This window comes from Gobio gobio, assembly GCF_949357685.1.
Source record: "Gobio gobio genome assembly, chromosome: 9".
In the NCBI taxonomy this organism is placed as follows: Eukaryota; Metazoa; Chordata; class Actinopteri; order Cypriniformes; family Gobionidae; genus Gobio; species Gobio gobio.
This window is the reverse complement of record NC_137115.1, coordinates 56,930,462-56,953,445: the sequence shown is the minus strand read 5'-3', so window position 1 is coordinate 56,953,445 and position 22,984 is coordinate 56,930,462. Positions and strand designations below refer to the sequence as shown.

The 22,984-nt window shown below is 42.7% G+C and overlaps 1 protein-coding gene across 3 annotated transcripts in view; it reads right to left on the bottom strand.

Moving 5' to 3' along the window:
• The window catches only part of fbn1 (fibrillin 1), a 251,586-nt gene that overhangs the window by 77,780 nt on the left and 150,822 nt on the right, over nucleotides 1–22,984 (bottom strand). For all 3 annotated transcript variants that reach the window (XM_079825341.1, XM_079825340.1, XM_079825342.1), the window contains 7 exons: nucleotides 17,439–17,561; nucleotides 17,221–17,346; nucleotides 14,758–14,880; nucleotides 14,527–14,649; nucleotides 11,023–11,190; nucleotides 8,488–8,556; nucleotides 8,263–8,388 (listed from right to left, as the gene is read on the bottom strand). In XM_079825341.1, coding sequence (XP_079681467.1) covers nucleotides 8,263–8,388; nucleotides 8,488–8,556; nucleotides 11,023–11,190; nucleotides 14,527–14,649; nucleotides 14,758–14,880; nucleotides 17,221–17,346; nucleotides 17,439–17,561 — 858 coding nt within the window. The remainder of the gene's footprint in view (nucleotides 1–8,262; nucleotides 8,389–8,487; nucleotides 8,557–11,022; nucleotides 11,191–14,526; nucleotides 14,650–14,757; nucleotides 14,881–17,220; nucleotides 17,347–17,438; nucleotides 17,562–22,984) is intronic.

Here is a 22,984-nt window from a genome sequence, read left to right as displayed (position 1 = left end):
GCACACACACATATATTATGTAAACACAAACTTTTATTGTGGATGCGATTAATCTTTTGACAGCCCTAATTCAAACCCATTTGTCCTGTCATCATTCATTATTACAATGGGCTCTGCCTGCTTTTGATGCAACACACCACTTGAGGTCAGTATGTGTTTATATAATGTGACTTTATCGTTAATAAGGATCATTTAGGGCCATAACTCCATTTTCTTCCACCCCAGATAGGGGATTTCATCTTTATTTTTTATTTCCTTTTAATTCCTATTATAACTGTTATACTATATATATTTTTATTTATTTTTTTCACTTATGACTATTTTAACTTAATTTCTATGTAAAGCACTTTGAATTGCCACTGTGTATGAAATGTGCTATACAAATAAACTTGCTTGCTATGTTAGGGCGTGTCTGAATCCACTTCTGCTAGTTTAACGACGGGGGAAACTGTCTGTGCTCCGGCTCATGGTCCAATAGGGCCGTCCCTCGTCTCTTCATGAGTCGTGGGTGTGTTTGGGGCGTAACGAGCAATAAACCAATCAGAGCCTCATCTCCCTTTCCCTTTAATAAACCAATCAGAGCCTCATCTCCCTTTCCCTTTAATAAACCAATCAGAGCCTCATCTCCCTTTCCCTTTAATAAACCAATCAGAGCCTCGTCTCCCTTTCCCTTTAAAAGCCATGAGAGGATTCACTGTTGACATGAGGAGAGACTGAACGCTTCTCCAGAGAGTGTGTGTGTGTGTGCTGCGCGTCCCTGTGTGTGAAATAATCAGAGTGTGTGTGTGTGTGTGTGTGTGTGTGTGCGTGTAATAATCAGAGTGTGTGTGTGTGTGTGTGTGTGTGTGTGTGTGTGTGTGTGTGTGTGTGTGCTGCTGCGCGTCCCTGTGTGTGAAAAAATCAGAGTAATCAGAGTGTGTGTGTGTGTGTAATAATCAGAGTGATTGTGTAATAATCAGAGTGTGTGTGTAATAATCAGTGTGTGTGTGTAATAATCAGAGTGTGTGTATGTGTAATAATCAGAGTGTGTGTGTGTGTGTGTAATAATCAGAGAGTGTGTGTGTGTAATAATCAGAGTGTGTATGTGTGTGTGTGTGTGTGTGTGTGTGTGTGTAATATCACAGCGTGTGTGTGTGTGTGTGTGTAATAATCAGAGTGTATGTGTGTGTGTGTGTGTGTGTGTGATAATCAGAGTGTGTGTGTAATAATCAGAGTGATTGTGTGTGTGTAATAATCAGAGAGTGTGTGTGTGTAATAATCAGAGTGTGTATGTGTGTGTGTGTGTGTGTAATATCACAGTGTGTGTGTGTGTGTTTAATAATCAGTGTGTGTGTGTGTGTGTGTGTGTGTGTTAATAATCAGAGAGTGTGTGTGTGTGTGTGTGTGTGTGTAATAATCAGAGAATGTGTGTGTGTGTAATAATCAGAGTGTGTGTGTGTGTGTGTAATAATCAGAGTGTGTGTGTGTGTAATAATCAGAGTGTGTGTGTGTGTGTGTGTGTGTGTGTGTAATAATCAGAGTGTGTGTGTGTGTGTGTGTAATAATCAGAGTGTGTGTGTAATAATCAGAGTGTGTGTGTGTGTTTGTGTGTGTATGTGTTTGTGTGTGCTTCTGCGCGTCCCTGTGTGTGCATTTGCTATCTAAGCATTGAATGTGTCCTGATTGGCTGAGACTTGTGCTTAATTGTTAGTTTTCTGGCTGGTTTCTCTGAAAGCTTTCCATCTGCGCAGCTGCTCTGAAACTGTGTGTAAAGCACTCAGTGAGAGTGTGTGTAAAGCACTCAGTGAGAGTGTGTGTAAAGCACTCAGTGAGAGTGTGTGTAAAGCACTCAGTGAGAGTGTGTGAAAGCACTCAGTGAGAGTGTGTAAAGCACTCAGTGAGAGTGTGTGAAAGCACTCAGTGAGAGTGTGTGAAAGCACTCAGTGAGAGTGTGTGAAAGCACTCAGTGAGAGTGTGTAAAGCACACAGTGAGAGTGTGTGAAAGCACTCAGTGAGAGTGTGTAAAGCACTCAGTGAGAGTGTGTGAAAGCACTCAGTGAGAGTGTGTGAAAGCACTCAGTGAGAGTGTGTGAAAGCACTCAGTGAGTGTGTAAAGCACTCAGTGAGAGTGTGTGTAAAGCACTAAGTGAGAGTGTGTAAAGCACTCAGTGAGAGTGTGTGAAAGCACTCAGTGAGAGTGTGTGAAAGCACTCAGTGAGTGTGTAAAGCACTCAGTGAGAGTGTGTGAAAGCACTCAGTGAGAGTGTGTGAAAGCACTCAGTGAGAGTGTGTGAAAGCACTCAGTGAGAGTGTGTGAAGCACTCAGTGAGAGTGTGTGAAAGCACTCAGTGAGAGTGTGTGAAAGCACTCAGTGAGAGTGTGTGTAAAGCACTCAGTGAGAGTGTGTAAAGCACTCAGTGAGAGTGTGTGAAAGCACTCAGTGAGAGTGTGTGAAAGCACTCAGTGAGTGTGTAAAGCACTCAGTGAGAGTGTGTGTAAAGCACTCAGTGAGAGTGTGTGAAAGCACTCAGTGAGAGTGTGTGAAAGCACTCAGTGAGAGTGTGTGTAAAGCACTCAGTGAGAGTGTGTGAAAGCACTCAGTGAGAGTGTGTGAAAGCACTCAGTGAGAGTGTGTGAAAGCACTCAGTGAGAGTGTGTGAAAGCACTCAGTGAGAGTGTGTGAAGCACTCAGTGAGAGTGTGTGAAAGCACTCAGTGAGAGTGTGTGAAAGCACTCAGTGAGAGTGTGTGAAAGCACTCAGTGAGAGTGTGTGAAGCACTCAGTGAGAGTGTGTGAAAGCACTCAGTGAGAGTGTGTGAAAGCACTCAGTGAGAGTGTGTAAAGCACTCAGTGAGAGTGTGTGAAAGCACTCAGTGAGAGTGTGTGAAAGCACTCAGTGAGTGTGTAAAGCACTCAGTGAGAGTGTGTGAAAGCACTCAGTGAGAGTGTGTGAAAGCACTCAGTGAGAGTGTGTGTAAAGCACTCAGTGAGAGTGTGTGAAAGCACTCAGTGAGAGTGTGTGAAAGCACTCAGTGAGAGTGTGTGAAAGCACTCAGTGAGAGTGTGTGAAAGCACTCAGTGAGAGTGTGTAAAGCACTCAGTGAGAGTGTGTGTAAAGCACTCAGTGAGAGTGTGTGAAAGCACTCAGTGAGAGTGTGTGAAAGCACTCAGTGAGAGTGTGTGAAAGCACTCAGTGAGAGTGTGTAAAGCACTCAGTGAGAGTGTGTGAAAGCACTCAGTGAGAGTGTGTAAAGCACTCAGTGAGAGTGTGTGTAAAGCACTCAGTGAGAGTGTGTAAAGCACTCAGTGAGAGTGTGTGAAAGCACTCAGTGAGAGTGTGTAAAGCACTCAGTGAGAGTGTGTGTAAAGCACTCAGTGAGAGTGTGTGAAAGCACTCAGTGAGAGTGTGTAAAGCACTCAGTGAGAGTGTGTAAAGCACTCAGTGAGAGTGTGTGAAAGCACTCAGTGAGAGTGTGTGAAAGCACTCAGTGAGAGTGTGTAAAGCACTCAGTGAGAGTGTGTAAAGCACTCAGTGAGAGTGTGTGAAAGCACTCAGTGAGAGTGTGTGAAAGCACTCAGTGAGAGTGTGTAAAGCACTCAGTGAGAGTGTGTGAAAGCACTCAGTGAGTGTGTGTAAAGCACTCAGTGAGAGTGTGTGTAAAGCACTCAGTGAGTGTGTGTGAAAGCACTCAGTGAGAGTGTGTGTAAAGCACTCAGTGAGAGTGTGTAAAGCACTCAGTGAGAGTGTGTGAAAGCACTCAGTGAGAGTGTGTGAAAGCACTCAGTGAGAGTGTGTGAAAGCACTCAGTGAGAGTGTGTGTAAAGCACTCAGTGAGTGTGTGTGAAAGCACTCAGTGAGAGTGTGTGAAAGCACTCAGTGAGAGTGTGTGAAAGCACTCAGTGAGAGTGTGTGAAAGCACTCAGTGAGAGTGTGTGTAAAGCACTCAGTGAGAGTGTGTGAAAGCACTCAGTGAGAGTGTGTGAAAGCACTCAGTGAGAGTGTGTGAAAGCACTCAGTGAGAGTGTGTGAAAGCACTCAGTGAGAGTGTGTGTAAAGCACTCAGTGAGAGTGTGTGAAAGCACTCAGTGAGAGTGTGTGTAAAGCACTCAGTGAGAGTGTGTGAAAGCACTCAGTGAGAGTGTGTGAAAGCACTCAGTGAGAGTGTGTGTAAAGCACTCAGTGAGAGTGTGTGAAAGCACTCAGTGAGAGTGTGTGTAAAGCACTCAGTGAGAGTGTGTGAAAGCACTCAGTGAGAGTGTGTAAAGCACTCAGTGAGAGTGTGTGAAAGCACTCAGTGAGAGTGTGTGAAAGCACTCAGTGAGAGTGTGTAAAGCACTCAGTGAGAGTGTGTAAAGCACTCAGTGAGAGTGTGTGAAAGCACTCAGTGAGAGTGTGTGAAAGCACTCAGTGAGAGTGTGTGAAAGCACTCAGTGAGAGTGTGTAAAGCACTCAGTGAGAGTGTGTGAAAGCACTCAGTGAGAGTGTGTGAAAGCACTCAGTGAGAGTGTGTGAAAGCACTCAGTGAGAGTGTGTGAAAGCACTCAGTGAGAGTGTGTGAAAGCACTCAGTGAGAGTGTGTAAAGCACTCAGTGAGAGTGTGTGAAAGCACTCAGTGAGTGTGTGTAAAGCACTCAGTGAGTGTGTGTGAAAGCACTCAGTGAGAGTGTGTGTAAAGCACTCAGTGAGAGTGTGTAAAGCACTCAGTGAGAGTGTGTGAAAGCACTCAGTGAGAGTGTGTGAAAGCACTCAGTGAGAGTGTGTGAAAGCACTCAGTGAGAGTGTGTGTAAAGCACTCAGTGAGAGTGTGTGAAAGCACTCAGTGAGAGTGTGTGAAAGCACTCAGTGAGAGTGTGTAAAGCACTCAGTGAGAGTGTGTGAAAGCACTCAGTGAGAGTGTGTGAAAGCACTCAGTGAGAGTGTGTGAAAGCACTCAGTGAGAGTGTGTGAAAGCACTCAGTGAGAGTGTGTGAAAGCACTCAGTGAGAGTGTGTGAAAGCACTCAGTGAGAGTGTGTGAAAGCACTCAGTGAGAGTGTGTGTAAAGCACTCAGTGAGAGTGTGTGAAAGCACTCAGTGAGAGTGTGTGTAAAGCACTCAGTGAGAGTGTGTGAAAGCACTCAGTGAGAGTGTGTGAAAGCACTCAGTGAGAGTGTGTGTAAAGCACTCAGTGAGAGTGTGTGAAAGCACTCAGTGAGAGTGTGTGTAAAGCACTCAGTGAGAGTGTGTGAAAGCACTCAGTGAGAGTGTGTAAAGCACTCAGTGAGAGTGTGTGTAAAGCACTCAGTGAGAGTGTGTAAAGCACTCAGTGAGAGTGTGTGAAAGCACTCAGTGAGAGTGTGTGAAAGCACTCAGTGAGAGTGTGTGAAAGCACTCAGTGAGAGTGTGTAAAGCACTCAGTGAGAGTGTGTGAAAGCACTCAGTGAGAGTGTGTGAAGCACTCAGTGAGAGTGTGTGAAGCACTCAGTGAGAGTGTGTGAAAGCACTCAGTGAGAGTGTGTGAAAGCACTCAGTGAGAGTGTGTGAAAGCACTCAGTGAGAGTGTGTGAAAGCACTCAGTGAGAGTGTGTGTAAAGCACTCAGTGAGAGTGTGTGTAAAGCACTCAGTGAGAGTGTGTGTAAAGCACTCAGTGAGAGTGTGTAAAGCACTCAGTGAGAGTGTGTGAAAGCACTCAGTGAGAGTGTGTGAAAGCACTCAGTGAGAGTGTGTGTAAAGCACTCAGTGAGAGTGTGTGTAAAGCACTCAGTGAGAGTGTGTGTAAAGCACTCAGTGAGAGTGTGTGAAAGCACTCAGTGAGAGTGTGTGAAAGCACTCAGTGAGAGTGTGTGAAAGCACTCAGTGAGAGTGTGTGAAAGCACTCAGTGAGTGTGTGTGAAAGCACTCAGTGAGAGTGTGTGAAAGCACTCAGTGAGAGTGTGTGAAAGCACTCAGTGAGAGTGTGTGAAAGCACTCAGTGAGAGTGTGTGAAAGCACTCAGTGAGAGTGTGTGAAAGCACTCAGTGAGAGTGTGTGAAAGCACTCAGTGAGAGTGTGTGAAAGCACTCAGTGAGAGTGTGTGAAAGCACTCAGTGAGAGTGTGTGAAAGCACTCAGTGAGAGTGTGTGTAAAGCACTCAGTGAGAGTGTGTGTAAAGCACTCAGTGAGAGTGTGTGTAAAGCACTCAGTGAGAGTGTGTGAAAGCACTCAGTGAGAGTGTGTGAAAGCACTCAGTGAGAGTGTGTGAAAGCACTCAGTGAGAGTGTGTGAAAGCACTCAGTGAGAGTGTGTGAAAGCACTCAGTGAGAGTGTGTGAAAGCACTCAGTGAGAGTGTGTGAAAGCACTCAGTGAGAGTGTGTGAAAGCACTCAGTGAGAGTGTGTGAAAGCACTCAGTGAGAGTGTGTGAAAGCACTCAGTGAGAGTGTGTGAAAGCACTCAGTGAGAGTGTGTGAAAGCACTCAGTGAGAGTGTGTGAAAGCACTCAGTGAGAGTGTGTGAAAGCACTCAGTGAGAGTGTGTGAAAGCACTCAGTGAGAGTGTGTGAAAGCACTCAGTGAGAGTGTGTGAAAGCACTCAGTGAGAGTGTGTGAAAGCACTCAGTGAGAGTGTGTGAAAGCACTCAGTGAGAGTGTGTGAAAGCACTCAGTGAGAGTGTGTGAAAGCACTCAGTGAGAGTGTGTGAAAGCACTCAGTGAGAGTGTGTGAAAGCACTCAGTGAGAGTGTGTGAAAGCACTCAGTGAGAGTGTGTGAAAGCACTCAGTGAGAGTGTGTGAAGCACTCAGTGAGAGTGTGTGAAAGCACTCAGTGAGAGTGTGTGAAGCACTCAGTGAGAGTGTGTGTAAAGCACTCAGTGAGAGTGTGTGAAAGCACTCAGTGAGAGTGTGTGAAAGCACTCAGTGAGAGTGTGTAAAGCACTCAGTGAGAGTGTGTGAAAGCACTCAGTGAGAGTGTGTAAAGCACTCAGTGAGAGTGTGTAAAGCACTCAGTGAGAGTGTGTGTAAAGCACTCAGTGAGAGTGTGTGAAAGCACTCAGTGAGAGTGTGTGTAAAGCACTCAGTGAGAGTGTGTGAAAGCACTCAGTGAGAGTGTGTGTAAAGCACTCAGTGAGTGTGTGTAAAGCACTCAGTGAGAGTGTGTGAAAGCACTCAGTGAGAGTGTGTGTAAAGCACTCAGTGAGAGTGTGTGAAAGCACTCAGTGAGAGTGTGTGAAAGCACTCAGTGAGAGTGTGTAAAGCACTCAGTGAGAGTGTGTAAAGCACTCAGTGAGAGTGTGTAAAGCACTCAGTGAGAGTGTGTGTAAAGCACTCAGTGAGAGTGTGTGAAAGCACTCAGTGAGAGTGTGTGAAAGCACTCAGTGAGAGTGTGTGAAAGCACTCAGTGAGAGTGTGTGAAAGCACTCAGTGAGAGTGTGTGAAGCACTCAGTGAGAGTGTGTGAAAGCACTCAGTGAGAGTGTGTGAAAGCACTCAGTGAGAGTGTGTGAAAGCACTCAGTGAGAGTGTGTGAAAGCACTCAGTGAGAGTGTGTGAAAGCACTCAGTGAGAGTGTGTGAAAGCACTCAGTGAGAGTGTGTGAAGCACTCAGTGAGAGTGTGTGAAAGCACTCAGTGAGAGTGTGTGAAGCACTCAGTGAGAGTGTGTGTAAAGCACTCAGTGAGAGTGTGTGAAAGCACTCAGTGAGAGTGTGTGAAAGCACTCAGTGAGAGTGTGTAAAGCACTCAGTGAGAGTGTGTGAAAGCACTCAGTGAGAGTGTGTAAAGCACTCAGTGAGAGTGTGTAAAGCACTCAGTGAGAGTGTGTGTAAAGCACTCAGTGAGAGTGTGTGAAAGCACTCAGTGAGAGTGTGTGTAAAGCACTCAGTGAGAGTGTGTGAAAGCACTCAGTGAGAGTGTGTGTAAAGCACTCAGTGAGAGTGTGTGAAAGCACTCAGTGAGAGTGTGTGTAAAGCACTCAGTGAGTGTGTGTAAAGCACTCAGTGAGAGTGTGTGAAAGCACTCAGTGAGAGTGTGTGTAAAGCACTCAGTGAGAGTGTGTGAAAGCACTCAGTGAGAGTGTGTGAAAGCACTCAGTGAGAGTGTGTAAAGCACTCAGTGAGAGTGTGTAAAGCACTCAGTGAGAGTGTGTAAAGCACTCAGTGAGAGTGTGTGTAAAGCACTCAGTGAGAGTGTGTGTAAAGCACTCAGTGAGAGTGTGTGAAAGCACTCAGTGAGAGTGTGTGTAAAGCACTCAGTGAGAGTGTGTGAAAGCACTCAGTGAGAGTGTGTGAAAGCACTCAGTGAGAGTGTGTGAAAGAGGAAGTTTGACTGACCTTCACAGATCCTGGAGTCTTTATTGAGTTCAAAACCTCTGGGACATTCACAGTGAAAGCTGCCAAACGTGTTGATGCAGTTTCCTCCCTGACACAGACCAGGCAGCTCCTGACACTCGTTGATATCTGACACACAGACACAACGGTCAACACACAGCACTGGAGAACGGATGTGTGTGTGTGTGTGTGTGTGTGTGTGTGTGTGTGTGTGCACTCTCGATCTACCCTCTAGTATCACCGTGATCGGATTGGGCCGGAATCCTTCTCCTCCGGGACACAGAACCTTGTACTCGGCTGAGAGAGAAACAATAACAATCACATGAGTGTGTGTGTGTGTGTGTGTGTGTGTGTTGACTCACTGGAGTTGCCAACTATAGTTTTGATCTTTAACAATAACTAAAACATCAATCATTAACGATAACTATAACGATAACTATAACCTCAATCATTAACGAAAACTATAAATGATAACTATATCGTCAATAATTAACGATAACTATAATGATAACTATAACTTCAATCATTAACGATAACTATAATGATAACTATAACTTCAATCATTAACGAAAACTATAACTTCAATCATTAACGATAACTATAAATGATAACTATATCGTCAATCATTAACGAAAACTATAACGATAACTATAACCTCAATCATTAACGATAACTATAATGATAACTATATCGTCAATCATTAACAATAACTATAACGATAACTACAACGTCAATCATTAACAGTAACTATAAATGATAACTATATCGTCAATCATTAACGATAACTATAACGATAACTATAACATCAATCATTAACGATAACTATAACAATAATTATAACTTCAATCATTAACAATAACTATAACGATAACTATAACATCAATCATTAGCGATAACACGATAACTATAACATCAATCATTTACGATAACTATAACATCAATCATTAGCGATAACTATAACTATAACGATAACTTTAACATCAATCATTAACGATAACTATAACGATAACTATAACATCAATCATTAACGATAACTATAACGATAACTATAACATCAATCATTAACGATAACTATTATGATAACTATAACATCAATCATTAACTATAACGATAACATAACATCAATCATTAACTATAACTATAACGATAACTATAACATCAATCATTAGCGGTAACTATAACATCAATCATTAGCGATAACTATTACGATAACTATAACATCAATCATTAACTATAACTATTATGATAACTATAACATCAATCATTAACTATAACTATTATGATAACTATAACATCAATCATTAACTATAACTATAACGATAACTATAACATCAATCATTAGCGATAACTATAATGGTAACTATAACATCAATCATTAGCGATAACTATTACGATAACTATAACATCAATCATTAACGATAACTATAACATCAATCATTAACTATAACTATAACATCAATCATTAACGATAACTATAACGATAACATCAATCATTAACGATAACTATAACGATAACTATAACATCAATCATTACCGATAACTATTACGATAACTATAACATCAATCATTAACTATAACGATAACTATAACATCAATCATTAGCGATAACTATAACGATAACTATAACATAGATCATTAGCGATAACTATTACGATAACTATAACATCAATCATGAACGATAACTATAACATCAATCATTACCGATAACTATTACGATAACTATAACATCAATCATTAACTATAACGATAACTATGACATCAATCATTAGCGATAACTATAACGATAACTATAACATCAATCATTAACGATAACTATAACATCAATCATTAACTATAACGATAACTATAACATCAATCATTAACGATAACTATAACGATAACTATAACATCAATCATTAGCAATAACTATTATGATAACAATAACATCAATCATTAACTATAACTATTATGATAACTATAACATCAATCATTAGCGATAACTATAACGATAACTATAACATCAATCATTAACGATAACTTTAACATCAATCATTAACTATAACTATAACGATAACTATAACATCAATCATTAGCGATAACTATTACGATAACTATAACATCAATCATTAACGATAACTATAACCTCAATCATTAACGAAAACTATAATGATAACTATAACATCAATCATTAGTGATAACTATAACAATAACTATAATGTTGATCATTAGCGATAACTATTACGATAACTATAACATCAATCATTAACGATAACTATAACATCAATCATTAACTATAACGATAACTATAACATCAATCATTAACGATAACTATAACGATAACTATAACATCAATCATTAGCGATAACTATTACGATAACTATAACATCAATCATTAACGATAACTATAACATCAATCATTAGCGATAACTATAACGATAACTATAACATCAATCATTAACGATAACTATAACATCGATCATTAGCGATAACTATAACGATAACTATAACGATAACTATATTATCAATCATTAGCGATAACTATAACGATAACTATAACATCAATCATTAACGATAACTATAACATCGATCATTAGCGATAACTATAACGATAACGATAACTATATTGTCAATCATTAGCGATAACTATAACGATAATTATAATGATAATGAATAACAATAGCTATATGCTGACTCTAGTGATAGGGAATGAAGCGCGAGCTCACAGGTGTGTGTGTGTGTGTGTGTGTGTGTGTGTGTGTGTGTGTGTGTGTGTGAGAGACTCACAGGAGTTTAGCAGCGGGCAGGTCTCACAGGGCGACCCCCACGCCAGCCCCAGAGAACAGCAGCAGGACGCTTTGGACACGCCCACGCCGATCTCAGTGGCGCAATCCAGACTCTCCGAGAAATCTCCACGCTGTCTGACCTCCAGGAAGCAGGTTCCAGAGCGGGTGTCTGCAAGACAGACAGACAGACAGACACACATCATGAGAGATGTACGATATGGACAAAATTTCATATCTCGATTTTCATGCCAGATATCTCGATATCGATACAATACGATATGACTACGTGTTCGGTGAAAACCAGAATCTGAATTAAAATGTGTTTGATTTAAGCCTACATTTCAAAAATTTGTGTCGGAAAATGTATTGTTTTTAAGCCTTTGGCACGTACGATCACACAGGTGTGATCAGTCTAGGCTGGAGCGGATGATCAAGAGCATCACATGATCAAATGTTGAATTTAGCCAGAGACAGCCGCGCTCAGAGCTGTCATATATCACAACTTTTCAGTGTTTTCAACCACATACTGTTTATTTTAGGTTTCAAACACATAAGTACTAAAAAAACAATACATTTAGAGTTTGTAAAGTACACACTGATGTCTATGGAAGAGCTAATAATAATCCTTTCCATTATAATTCGACACGTTTTATTCATATCAGATACACATTGTGTAAGTAACTTCAATGTTTACTCTATTCTATTCCCAGTTCACCAGCCACTTACTTTTAAGTATTTCGGGAGAAGTGGATGAATTCACGTGTTGTAAACATAGAGATTGTAAATCCAACAGATCCGATTCTCTGAACTGCGTCTCGCGCATACAGCTCAACTAACGCCATCGTTATAAAGGTGTTTAAACAACAATATACTTCCACTCGCATGTGTTTGACAATCGGAATATCAGATATTTCATGCCATAGCTAACACATTTGTGAATATTCTGAATAAAAAAGGAAAAAATTACAAAAGCAGATCATTATTCATTCAGCGCTGTTGCTGCTTCGGTGTGTCACGTGACAAGCAATGACGCGTCACCATGGAAACGCCGCCCCCCCTCTCACAATATAGTTCCCGCGCCCCTGTAGTGCGCGCGCGCTGGCTTTAGCGGTGCATTCAAGGGCACTCGTAAAACTGACGTTAGTTGTGACGGCCAGAGTTGTATGCAGGGCGAGCGCGGAGAGGGGAAATCTATATCATCTATATCGTTGCTTTTTTCGATAGTAATATCTTGAAAGTTCATATCTAGATATAGATACGATAACGATATATCGTTCAGCCCTAGACTGAACCCGCTCCAGCGGAACCTGATTGACACATCAATCATTAGCGATAACTATTATGATAACTATAACATCAATCATTAACGATAACTATAACATCGATCATTAGCGATAACTATAATGATAACTATAACATAGATCATTAGCGATAACTATAATGATAACTATAACATCAATCATTAGCGATAACTATAACGATAACTATAACATCAATCATTAGCGATAACTATAATGATAACTATAACATCAATCATTAACGATAACTATAACATCGATCATTAGCGATAACTATAATGATAACTATAACATCAATCATTAGCGATAACTATAACGATAACTATAACATCAATCATTAACGATAACTATAACATCGATCATTAGCGATAACTATAATGATAACTATAACATAGATCATTAGCGATAACTATAATGATAACTATAACATCAATCATTAGCGATAACTATAACGATAACTATAACATCAATCATTAGCGATAACTATAATGATAACTATAACATCAATCATTAACGATAACTATAACATCGATCATTAGCGATAACTATAATGATAACTATAACATCAATCATTAGCGATAACTATAACGATAACTATAACATCAATCATTAGCGATAACTATAATGATAACTATAACATCAATCATTAACGATAACTATAACATCAATCATTAGCGATAACTATAATGATAACTATAACATCAATCATTAACGATAACTATAACATCGATCATTAGCGATAACTATAATGATAACTATAACATCAATCATTAGCGATAACTATAACGATAACTATAACATCAATCATTAGTGATAACTATAATGATAACTATAACATCAATCATTAACGATAACTATAACATCAATCATTAGCGATAACTATAATGATAACTATAACATCAATCATTAACGATAACTATAACATCGATCATTAGCGATAACTATAATGATAACTATAACATCAATCATTAGCGATAACTATAACGATAACTATAACATCAATCATTAGCGATAACTATAATGATAACTATAACATCAATCATTAACGATAACTATAACATCAATCATTAGCGATAACTATAACGATAACTATAACATCAATCATTAACGATAACTATAACATCAATCATTAGCGATAACTATAATGATAACTATAACATCAATCATTAGCGATAACTATAACGATAACTATAACATCAATCATTAACGATAACTATAACATCGATCATTAGCGATAACTATAATGATAACTATAACATAGATCATTAGCGATAACTATAATGATAACTATAACATCAATCATTAGCGATAACTATAACGATAACTATAACATCAATCATTAGCGATAACTATAATGATAACTATAACATCAATCATTAACGATAACTATAACATCGATCATTAGCGATAACTATAATGATAACTATAACATCAATCATTAGCGATAACTATAACGATAACTATAACATCAATCATTAGCGATAACTATAATGATAACTATAACATCAATCATTAACGATAACTATAACATCAATCATTAGCGATAACTACAATGATAACTATAACATCAATCATTAACGATAACTATAACATCGATCATTAGCGATAACTATAATGATAACTATAACATCAATCATTAGCGATAACTATAACGATAACTATAACATCAATCATTAGCGATAACTATAATGATAACTATAACATCAATCATTAACGATAACTATAACATCAATCATTAGCGATAACTATAATGATAACTATAACATCAATCATTAACGATAACTATAACATCGATCATTAGCGATAACTATAATGATAACTATAACATCAATCATTAGCGATAACTATAACGATAACTATAACATCAATCATTAGCGATAACTATAATGATAACTATAACATCAATCATTAACGATAACTATAACATCAATCATTAGCGATAACTATAACGATAACTATAACATCAATCATTAACGATAACTATAACATCAATCATTAGCGATAACTATAACGATAACTATAACATCAATCATTAACGATAACTATAACATCAATCATTAGCGATAACTATAACGATAACTATAACATCAATCATTAACGATAACTATAACATCAATCATTAGCGATAACTATAATGATAACTATGACACGCATCATGAGAGATGTGGACCTGTGGACTGGACCCGCTCCAGCAGAACCTGTCTCACCTACGCAGCCCACTCCGGTGGGGTTGAGCTCAAAGTCCGGAGGGCAGCTGCAGATGTAACTGCCGGGCGTGTTCAGACACAGGCCGCTGATGCAGGTGGTGGGGTTGGCACACTCGTTCATGTCTGACGCAGGAAAGAAGAGAAAGAGGGATGAGAGGAGGGCACACGTGTCACATGATGAGAGGAGGGCACACGTGTCACATGTGTCTGATGCGTGAGGTCATGTGATACCTGTGCAGTTCCCGCCGCTCCGGTCCAGCTCGTAGCCGAGGTCACACACACACTGGAAGAGACCCGGGTTATTTTTGCAGCGGCCGTTCACACAGATGTCGGCAAACGTGCACTCGTCTATGTCTGAGGAGAAACACACGCAACAGCTGAAACGGATCAGGAGGAACCGGACTCACGCAGGACTGGACTGTTATTAACGATAGCTATAACGACAACTATAACGATAATCATTAATGAAAACTATAACAACAATCATTAATGAAAACTATAACAACAATCATTAACGATAACTATAACGACAACTATAACGATAATCATTAATGAAAACTATAACAACAATCATTAATGAAAACTATAACTACAATCATTAACGATAACTATAACGACAACTATAAAGATAATCATTAACGAAAACTATAACGACAATCATTAACGAAAACTATAACAACAATCATTAACGATAACTATAACGACTATCATTAACGATAACTATAACGACAACTATAACTATAACGACAACTATAAAGATAATCATTAACGAAAACTATAACGACAATCATTAACGAAAACTATAACAACAATCATTAACGAAAACTATAACGACTATCATTAACGATAATTATAACAACAACTATAAAGATAATCATTAACGATAACTATAACGACAATCATTAACGAAAACTATAACAACAATCATTAACGAAAACTATAACAACAATCATTAACGAAAACTATAACAACAATCATTAATGATAACTATAACTGACAGACACAAACCCAGATAGACAGACAGACAGACAGACAGATAGAGTGACAGATAGACAGACAGACACACAGACAGTGACAGATAGAGTGATAGACACACAGACAGATAGACAGATAGAGTAACAGACAGAAATATAGACAGATAGAGTGACAAGACAGACAGAGTGACAGACACACAGACAGACGGACGGACAGATAGAGTGACAGACACAGACAGACAGACAGACAGAGAGAGAGACAGACACACAGACAGACAGACAGACAGACAGATAGAGTGACAGACACACAGACCGACAGACAGACAGACAGCTAGAGTGACAGACACAGACAGACAGACAGACACACAGACAGACAGATAGAGTGACAGACACACAGAAAGATAGACAGATAGAGTGACAGACACACAGAAAGATAGACAGATAGAGTGACAGACACACAGAAAGATAGACAGATAGAGTGACAAAATAGACAGAGTGACAGAGAGACAGACACACAGACAGACAGACAGACAGACAGACAGACAGACAGACAGACAGATAGAGTGACAGACACACAGGCAGATAGAGTGACAGACAGAAATATAGACAGATACAGTGACAAGACCGACAGAGTGACAGAGAGACAGACAGAGTGACAGACACACAGATAGACAGACAGACGGACAGATAGAGTGACAGACAGACAAACAGACACACACACAGACAGACGGACGGACGGACGGACAGATAGACAGATAGAGTGACAGACACAGAGAGACAGACACACAGACACACAGAGAGACAGACAGATAGAGTGACAGACACACAGACAGATAGACAGATAGAGTGACAGACACACAGACCGACAGACAGACAGACAGCTAGAGTGACAGACACAGACAGACAGACAGACAGATAGACAGACAGACAGATAGAGTGACAGACACACAGAAAGATAGACAGATAGAGTGACAGACACACAGAAAGATAGACAGATAGAGTGACAAGACAGACAGAGTGACAGAGAGACAGACACACAGACAGACAGACAGACAGATAGAGTGACAGACACACAGACAGACAGGCAGATAGAGTAACAGACAGAAATATAGACAGATAGAGTGACAAGACAGACAGAGTGACAGAGAGACAGACAGAGTGACAGACACACAGACAGACAGACGGACGGACAGATAGAGTGACAGACAGACAAACAGACACACACACACACACACACACAGACAGACGGACGGACAGATAGACAGATAGAGTGACAGACACACAGACACACACACACACACACACAGACAGACGGACAGACAGATAGAGTGACAGACAGACAGACAGACAGATAGAGTGACAGACACACAGACAGACAGACAGACACACACACAGACAGACAGACAGACAGACAGATAGAGTGACAGACACACAGAAAGATAGACAGATAGAGTGACAAGACAGACAGAGTGACAGAGAGACAGACACACAGACAGACGGACGGACAGACGGACAGATAGACAGATAGAGTGACAGACACACAGACACACACACACACAAACAGACGGACAGACAGATAGAGTGACAGACAGACAGACAGATAGAGTGACAGACACACAGACAGACAGACAGACAGACAGACACACACACACACACACACAGACAGACAGACGGACGGACGGACAGACACACAGACAGACAGACAGGAGGAGTGTCTCACCTTCACATGCTTTGCCGTCTGCGGTGGGGATGAAGCCCATGTCACATTCGCAGCGATATCCCCCAGCGGCGTTCAGACAGTGTCCGCTCTCACACAGATTCACGTTCTCAGCGCACTCATCAGTGTCTACAGGACACACACACACACGTTAACCACAGCAGCATGAGTGTGTGTGAGTGAACACGTGTGTGTGTGTGTGTGTGTGTGTGTGTGTGTACCGGTGCAGTAGAAGCCGTCTCCAGTGAAGCCCTCTTTGCACAGGCAGCGGTAGGAGCCCATAGTGTTCCTGCAGTCGGCGCTGGAGCTGCACAGGTGCGTCCCATTGGAGCACTCATCCCGATCTGCAACAGGAGCGCGTCAGCACCACCCATCTAAAGCACCACCCATCTAAAGCACCACCCATCTAACACACCCATCTAACGCACCACCCATCTAAAGCACCACCCATTTAACACACCACCCATCTAAAGCACCACCCATCTAACACACCAACCATCTAACACACCACCCACCTAACACACCCATCTAACACACCACCCATCTAACACACCCATCTAAAGCACCACCCATCTAAAGCACCACCCATCTAACACACCACCCATCTAACACACCCATCTAAAGCACCACCCATCTAACACACCCATCTAAAGCACCACCCATCTAACACACCAACCATCTAACACAACACCCATCTAAAGCACCACCCATCTAACACACCACCCATCTAACACACCCATCTAAAGCACCACCCATCTAACACACCCATCTAAAGCACCACCCATCTAAAGCACCACCCATCTAACACACCAACCATCTAACACAACACCCATCTAACACACCCATCTAAAGCACCACCCATCTAACACACCCATCTAAAGCACCACCCATCTAAAGCACCACCCATCTAAAGCACCACCCATCTAACACACCAACCATCTAACACACCACCCATCTAACACACCACCCACCTAACACACCCATCTAACACACCACCCATCTAACACACCCATCTAACACACCACCCATCTAACAAATCCCCCACCTAACACACCCATCTAACACACCACCCATCTAACACCCATCTAACACACCACCCATCTAACACACCACCCACCTAACACACCCATCTAACACACCACCCATCTAACACCCATCTAACACACCCATCTAACACACCACCCATCTAACACCCATCTAGCACACCACCCACCTAACACACCCATCTAACACACCACCCATCTAACACCCATCTAACACACCACCCATCTAACACACCACCCACCTAACACACCCATCTAACACACCACCTATCTAACACCCATCTAACACACCACCCATCTAACACACCACCCACCTAACACACCCATCTAACATACCACCCATCTAACACACCACCCATCTAACACACCACCCATCTAACACACCACCCACCTAACACACCACCCATCTAACACACCACCCATCTAACACACCACCCATCTAACACACACCACCCATCTAACACACCACCCACCTAACACACCCATCTAACACACCCATCTAACACACCACCCATCTAACACACCACCCACCTAACACACCCATCTAACACACCACCCATCTAACACCCATCTAACACACCCATCTAACACACCACCCATCTAACACCCATCTAACACACCACCAATCTAACACACCACCCACCTAACACACCCATCTAACACACCACCCACCTAACACACCCATCTAACACACCACCCATCTAACACCCATCTAACACACCACCCATCTAACAGACCACCCACCTAACACACCACCCACCTAACACACCCATCTAACACACCACCCATCTAACACACCACCCATCTAACACACCACCCATCTAACACACCCATCTAACAGACCACCCATCTAACACACCACCCACCTAACACACCCATCTAACACACCACCCATCTAACACACCACCCATCTAACACACCACCCATCTAACACACCCATCTAACACACCACCCATCTAACGCACCCATCTAACGCACCACCCATCTAACACCCATCTAACACACCACCCATCTAACTCACCCATCTAACACACCACCCATCTAACGCACCCATCTAACACACCACCCATCTAACACACCCATCTAACACACCACCCATCTAACGCACCCATCTAACACACCACCCATCTAACACACCACCCATCTAACGCACCCATCTAACACACCACCCATCTAACGCACCACCCATCTAAAGCACCACCCATCTAACACACCAACCATCTAACACACCACCCATCTAACGCATCACCCATCTAACGCACCCATCTAACGCACCACCCATCTAACGCACCACCCATCTAACACAGCACCCATCTAACGCACCCATCTAACGCACCACCCATCTAACACACCACCCATCTAACGCACCCATCTAACACACCACCCATCTAACACACCCATCTAACACACCACCCATCTAACACACCCATCTAACACACCACCCATCTAACGCACCCATCTAACCCACCACCCATCTAACACCCATCTAACACACCACCCATCTAACACACCCATCTAACACACCACCCATCTAACGCACCCATCTAACACACCACCCATCTAACACACCCATCTAACACACCACCCATCTAACGCACCCATCTAACGCACCACCCATCTAAAGCACCACCCATCTAACACACCAACCATCTAACACACCACCCATCTAACGCATCACCCATCTAACGCACCCATCTAACGCACCACCCATCTAACGCACCACCCATCTAACACAGCACCCATCTAACGCACCCATCTAACGCACCACCCATCTAACACACCACCCATCTAACACACCCATCTAACGCACCACCCATCTAACGCACCACCCATCTAACACACCAACCATCTAACACACCACCCGTCTAACGCACCACCTATCTAACGCACCCATCTAACGCACCACCCATCTAACGCATCACCCATCTAACGAATCACCCATCTAACACACCACCCATCTAAAGCACCACCCATCTAACACACCCATCTAACGCACCCATCTAACGCACCCATCTAACGCACCACCCATCTAACACACCCATCTAACACACCACCCATCTAACGCACCACCCATCTAACGGCTCACACACCCATCTAACACACCCATCTAACACACCACCCATCTAGCACACCCATCATCTAGCACACCCATCATCTAACACACCACCCATCTAACGTACCACCCATCTAACGCACCACCCATCTAACGCACCACCCATCTAACACACCCATCTAACACACCACCCATCTAACACACCACCCATCTAACACACCCATCTAACACACCACCCATCTAACGCACCACCCATCTAACGCACCACCCATCTAACACACCACCCATCTAAAGCACCACCCATCTAAAACACCACCCATCTAAAGCACCACACATCTAACGCACCACCCATCTAAAGCACCACCCATCTAAAGCACCACCCATCTAAAACACCACCCATCTAAAGCACCACCCATCTAACACACCACCCATCTAACACACCCATCTAAAACACCACCCATCTAAAGCACCACCCATCTAAAGCACCACACATCTAACACACCACCCATCTAAAGCACCACCCATCTAACGCACCACCCATCTAACACACCCTTCTAAAGCACCACCCATCTAAAGGACCACCCATCTAACACACCCATCTAAAGTACCACCCATCTAACGCACCACCCATCTAAAGCACCACCCATCTAAAGCACCACCCATCTAACACACCCATCTAACACACCACCCATCTAACACACCCATCTAACGCACCGCCCATCTAAAGCACCACCCATCTAAAGCACCACCCATCTAACGCACCCATCTAACACACCACCCATCTAAAGCACCACCCATCTAAAGCACCACCCATCTAACGCACCCATCTAACACACCCATCTAACGCACCACCCATCTAAAGCACCACCCATCTAAAGTACCACCCATCTAAAGCACCACCCATCTAAAGCACCCATCTAACACACCCATCTAACACACCCATCTAACACACCCATCTAACGCACCACCCATCTAAAGCACCACCCATCTAGAGCACCCATCTAACACACCCATCTAACACACCACCCATCTAAAGCACCACCCATCTAAAGCACCACCCATCTAGAGCACCCATCTAACACACCCATCTAACGCACCCATCTAACGCACCCATCTAACACACCACCCATCTAACGCACCCATCTAACACACCCATCTAACACACCCATCTAACGCACCACCCATCTAACGCACCACCCATCTAAAGCACCACCCATCTAACGCACCACCCATCTAAAGCACCACCCATCTAAAGCACCCATCTAACACACCACCCATCTAACACACCCATCTAACACACCACCCATCTAAAGCACCACCCATCTAAAGCACCACCCATCTAACGCACCCATCTAACACACCACCCATCTAAAGCACCACCCATCTAAAGGACCACCCATCTGACACACCACCCATCTAACACACCCATCTAACACACCCATCTAAAGCACCCATCTAAAGCACCACCCATCTAACACACCCATCTAACACACCCATCTAAAGCACCACCCATCTAAAGCACCCATCTAAAGCACCCATCTAACACACCCATCTAACACCACCCATCTAACACACCCATCTAACGCACCACCCATCTAAAGCACCACCCATCTAAAGCACCACCCATCTAAAGCACCACCCATCTAACGCACCCATCTAACACACCCATCTAACGCACCCATCTAACACACCACCCATCTAACGCACCCATCTAACACACCACCCATCTAACGCACCCATCTAACACACCCATCTAACACACCCATCTAACGCACCACCCATCTAAAGCACCACCCATCTAACGCACCCATCTAACACACCCATCTAACACACCACCCATCTAAAGCACCACCCATCTAAAGCACCACCCATCTAGAGCACCCATCTAACACACCCATCTAACACACCCATCTAACACACCCATCTAACACCACCCATCTAACACACCCATCTAACGCACCACCCATCTAAAGCACCACCCATCTAACGCACCCATCTAACACACCCATCTAACACACCCATCTAACGCACCCATCTAACACACCACCCATCTAACGCACCCATCTAACACACCCATCTAACACACCCATCTAACACACCCATCTAACGCACCACCCATCTAACGCACCACCCATCTAAAGCACCACCCATCTAAAGCACCCATCTAACGCACCACCCATCTAAAGCACCACCCATCTAACGCACCACCCATCTAAAGCACCACCCATCTAAAGCACCCATCTAACACACCACCCATCTAACACACCCATCTAACACACCACCCATCTAAAGCACCACCCATCTAAAGCACCACCCATCTAAAGCACCACCCATCTAACGCACCACCCATCTAAAGCACCCATCTAACACACCTATCTAACACACCCATCTAACACCACCCATCTAACACACCCATCTAACGCACCACCCATCTAAAGCACCACCCATCTAACGCACCCATCTAACACACCCATCTAACACACCCATCTAACGCACCCATCTAACACACCACCCATCTAACGCACCCATCTAACACACCCATCTAACACACCCATCTAACGCACCACCCATCTAACGCACCACCCATCTAAAGCACCACCCATCTAAAGCACCCATCTAACGCACCACCCATCTAAAGCACCACCCATCTAACGCACCACCCATCTAAAGC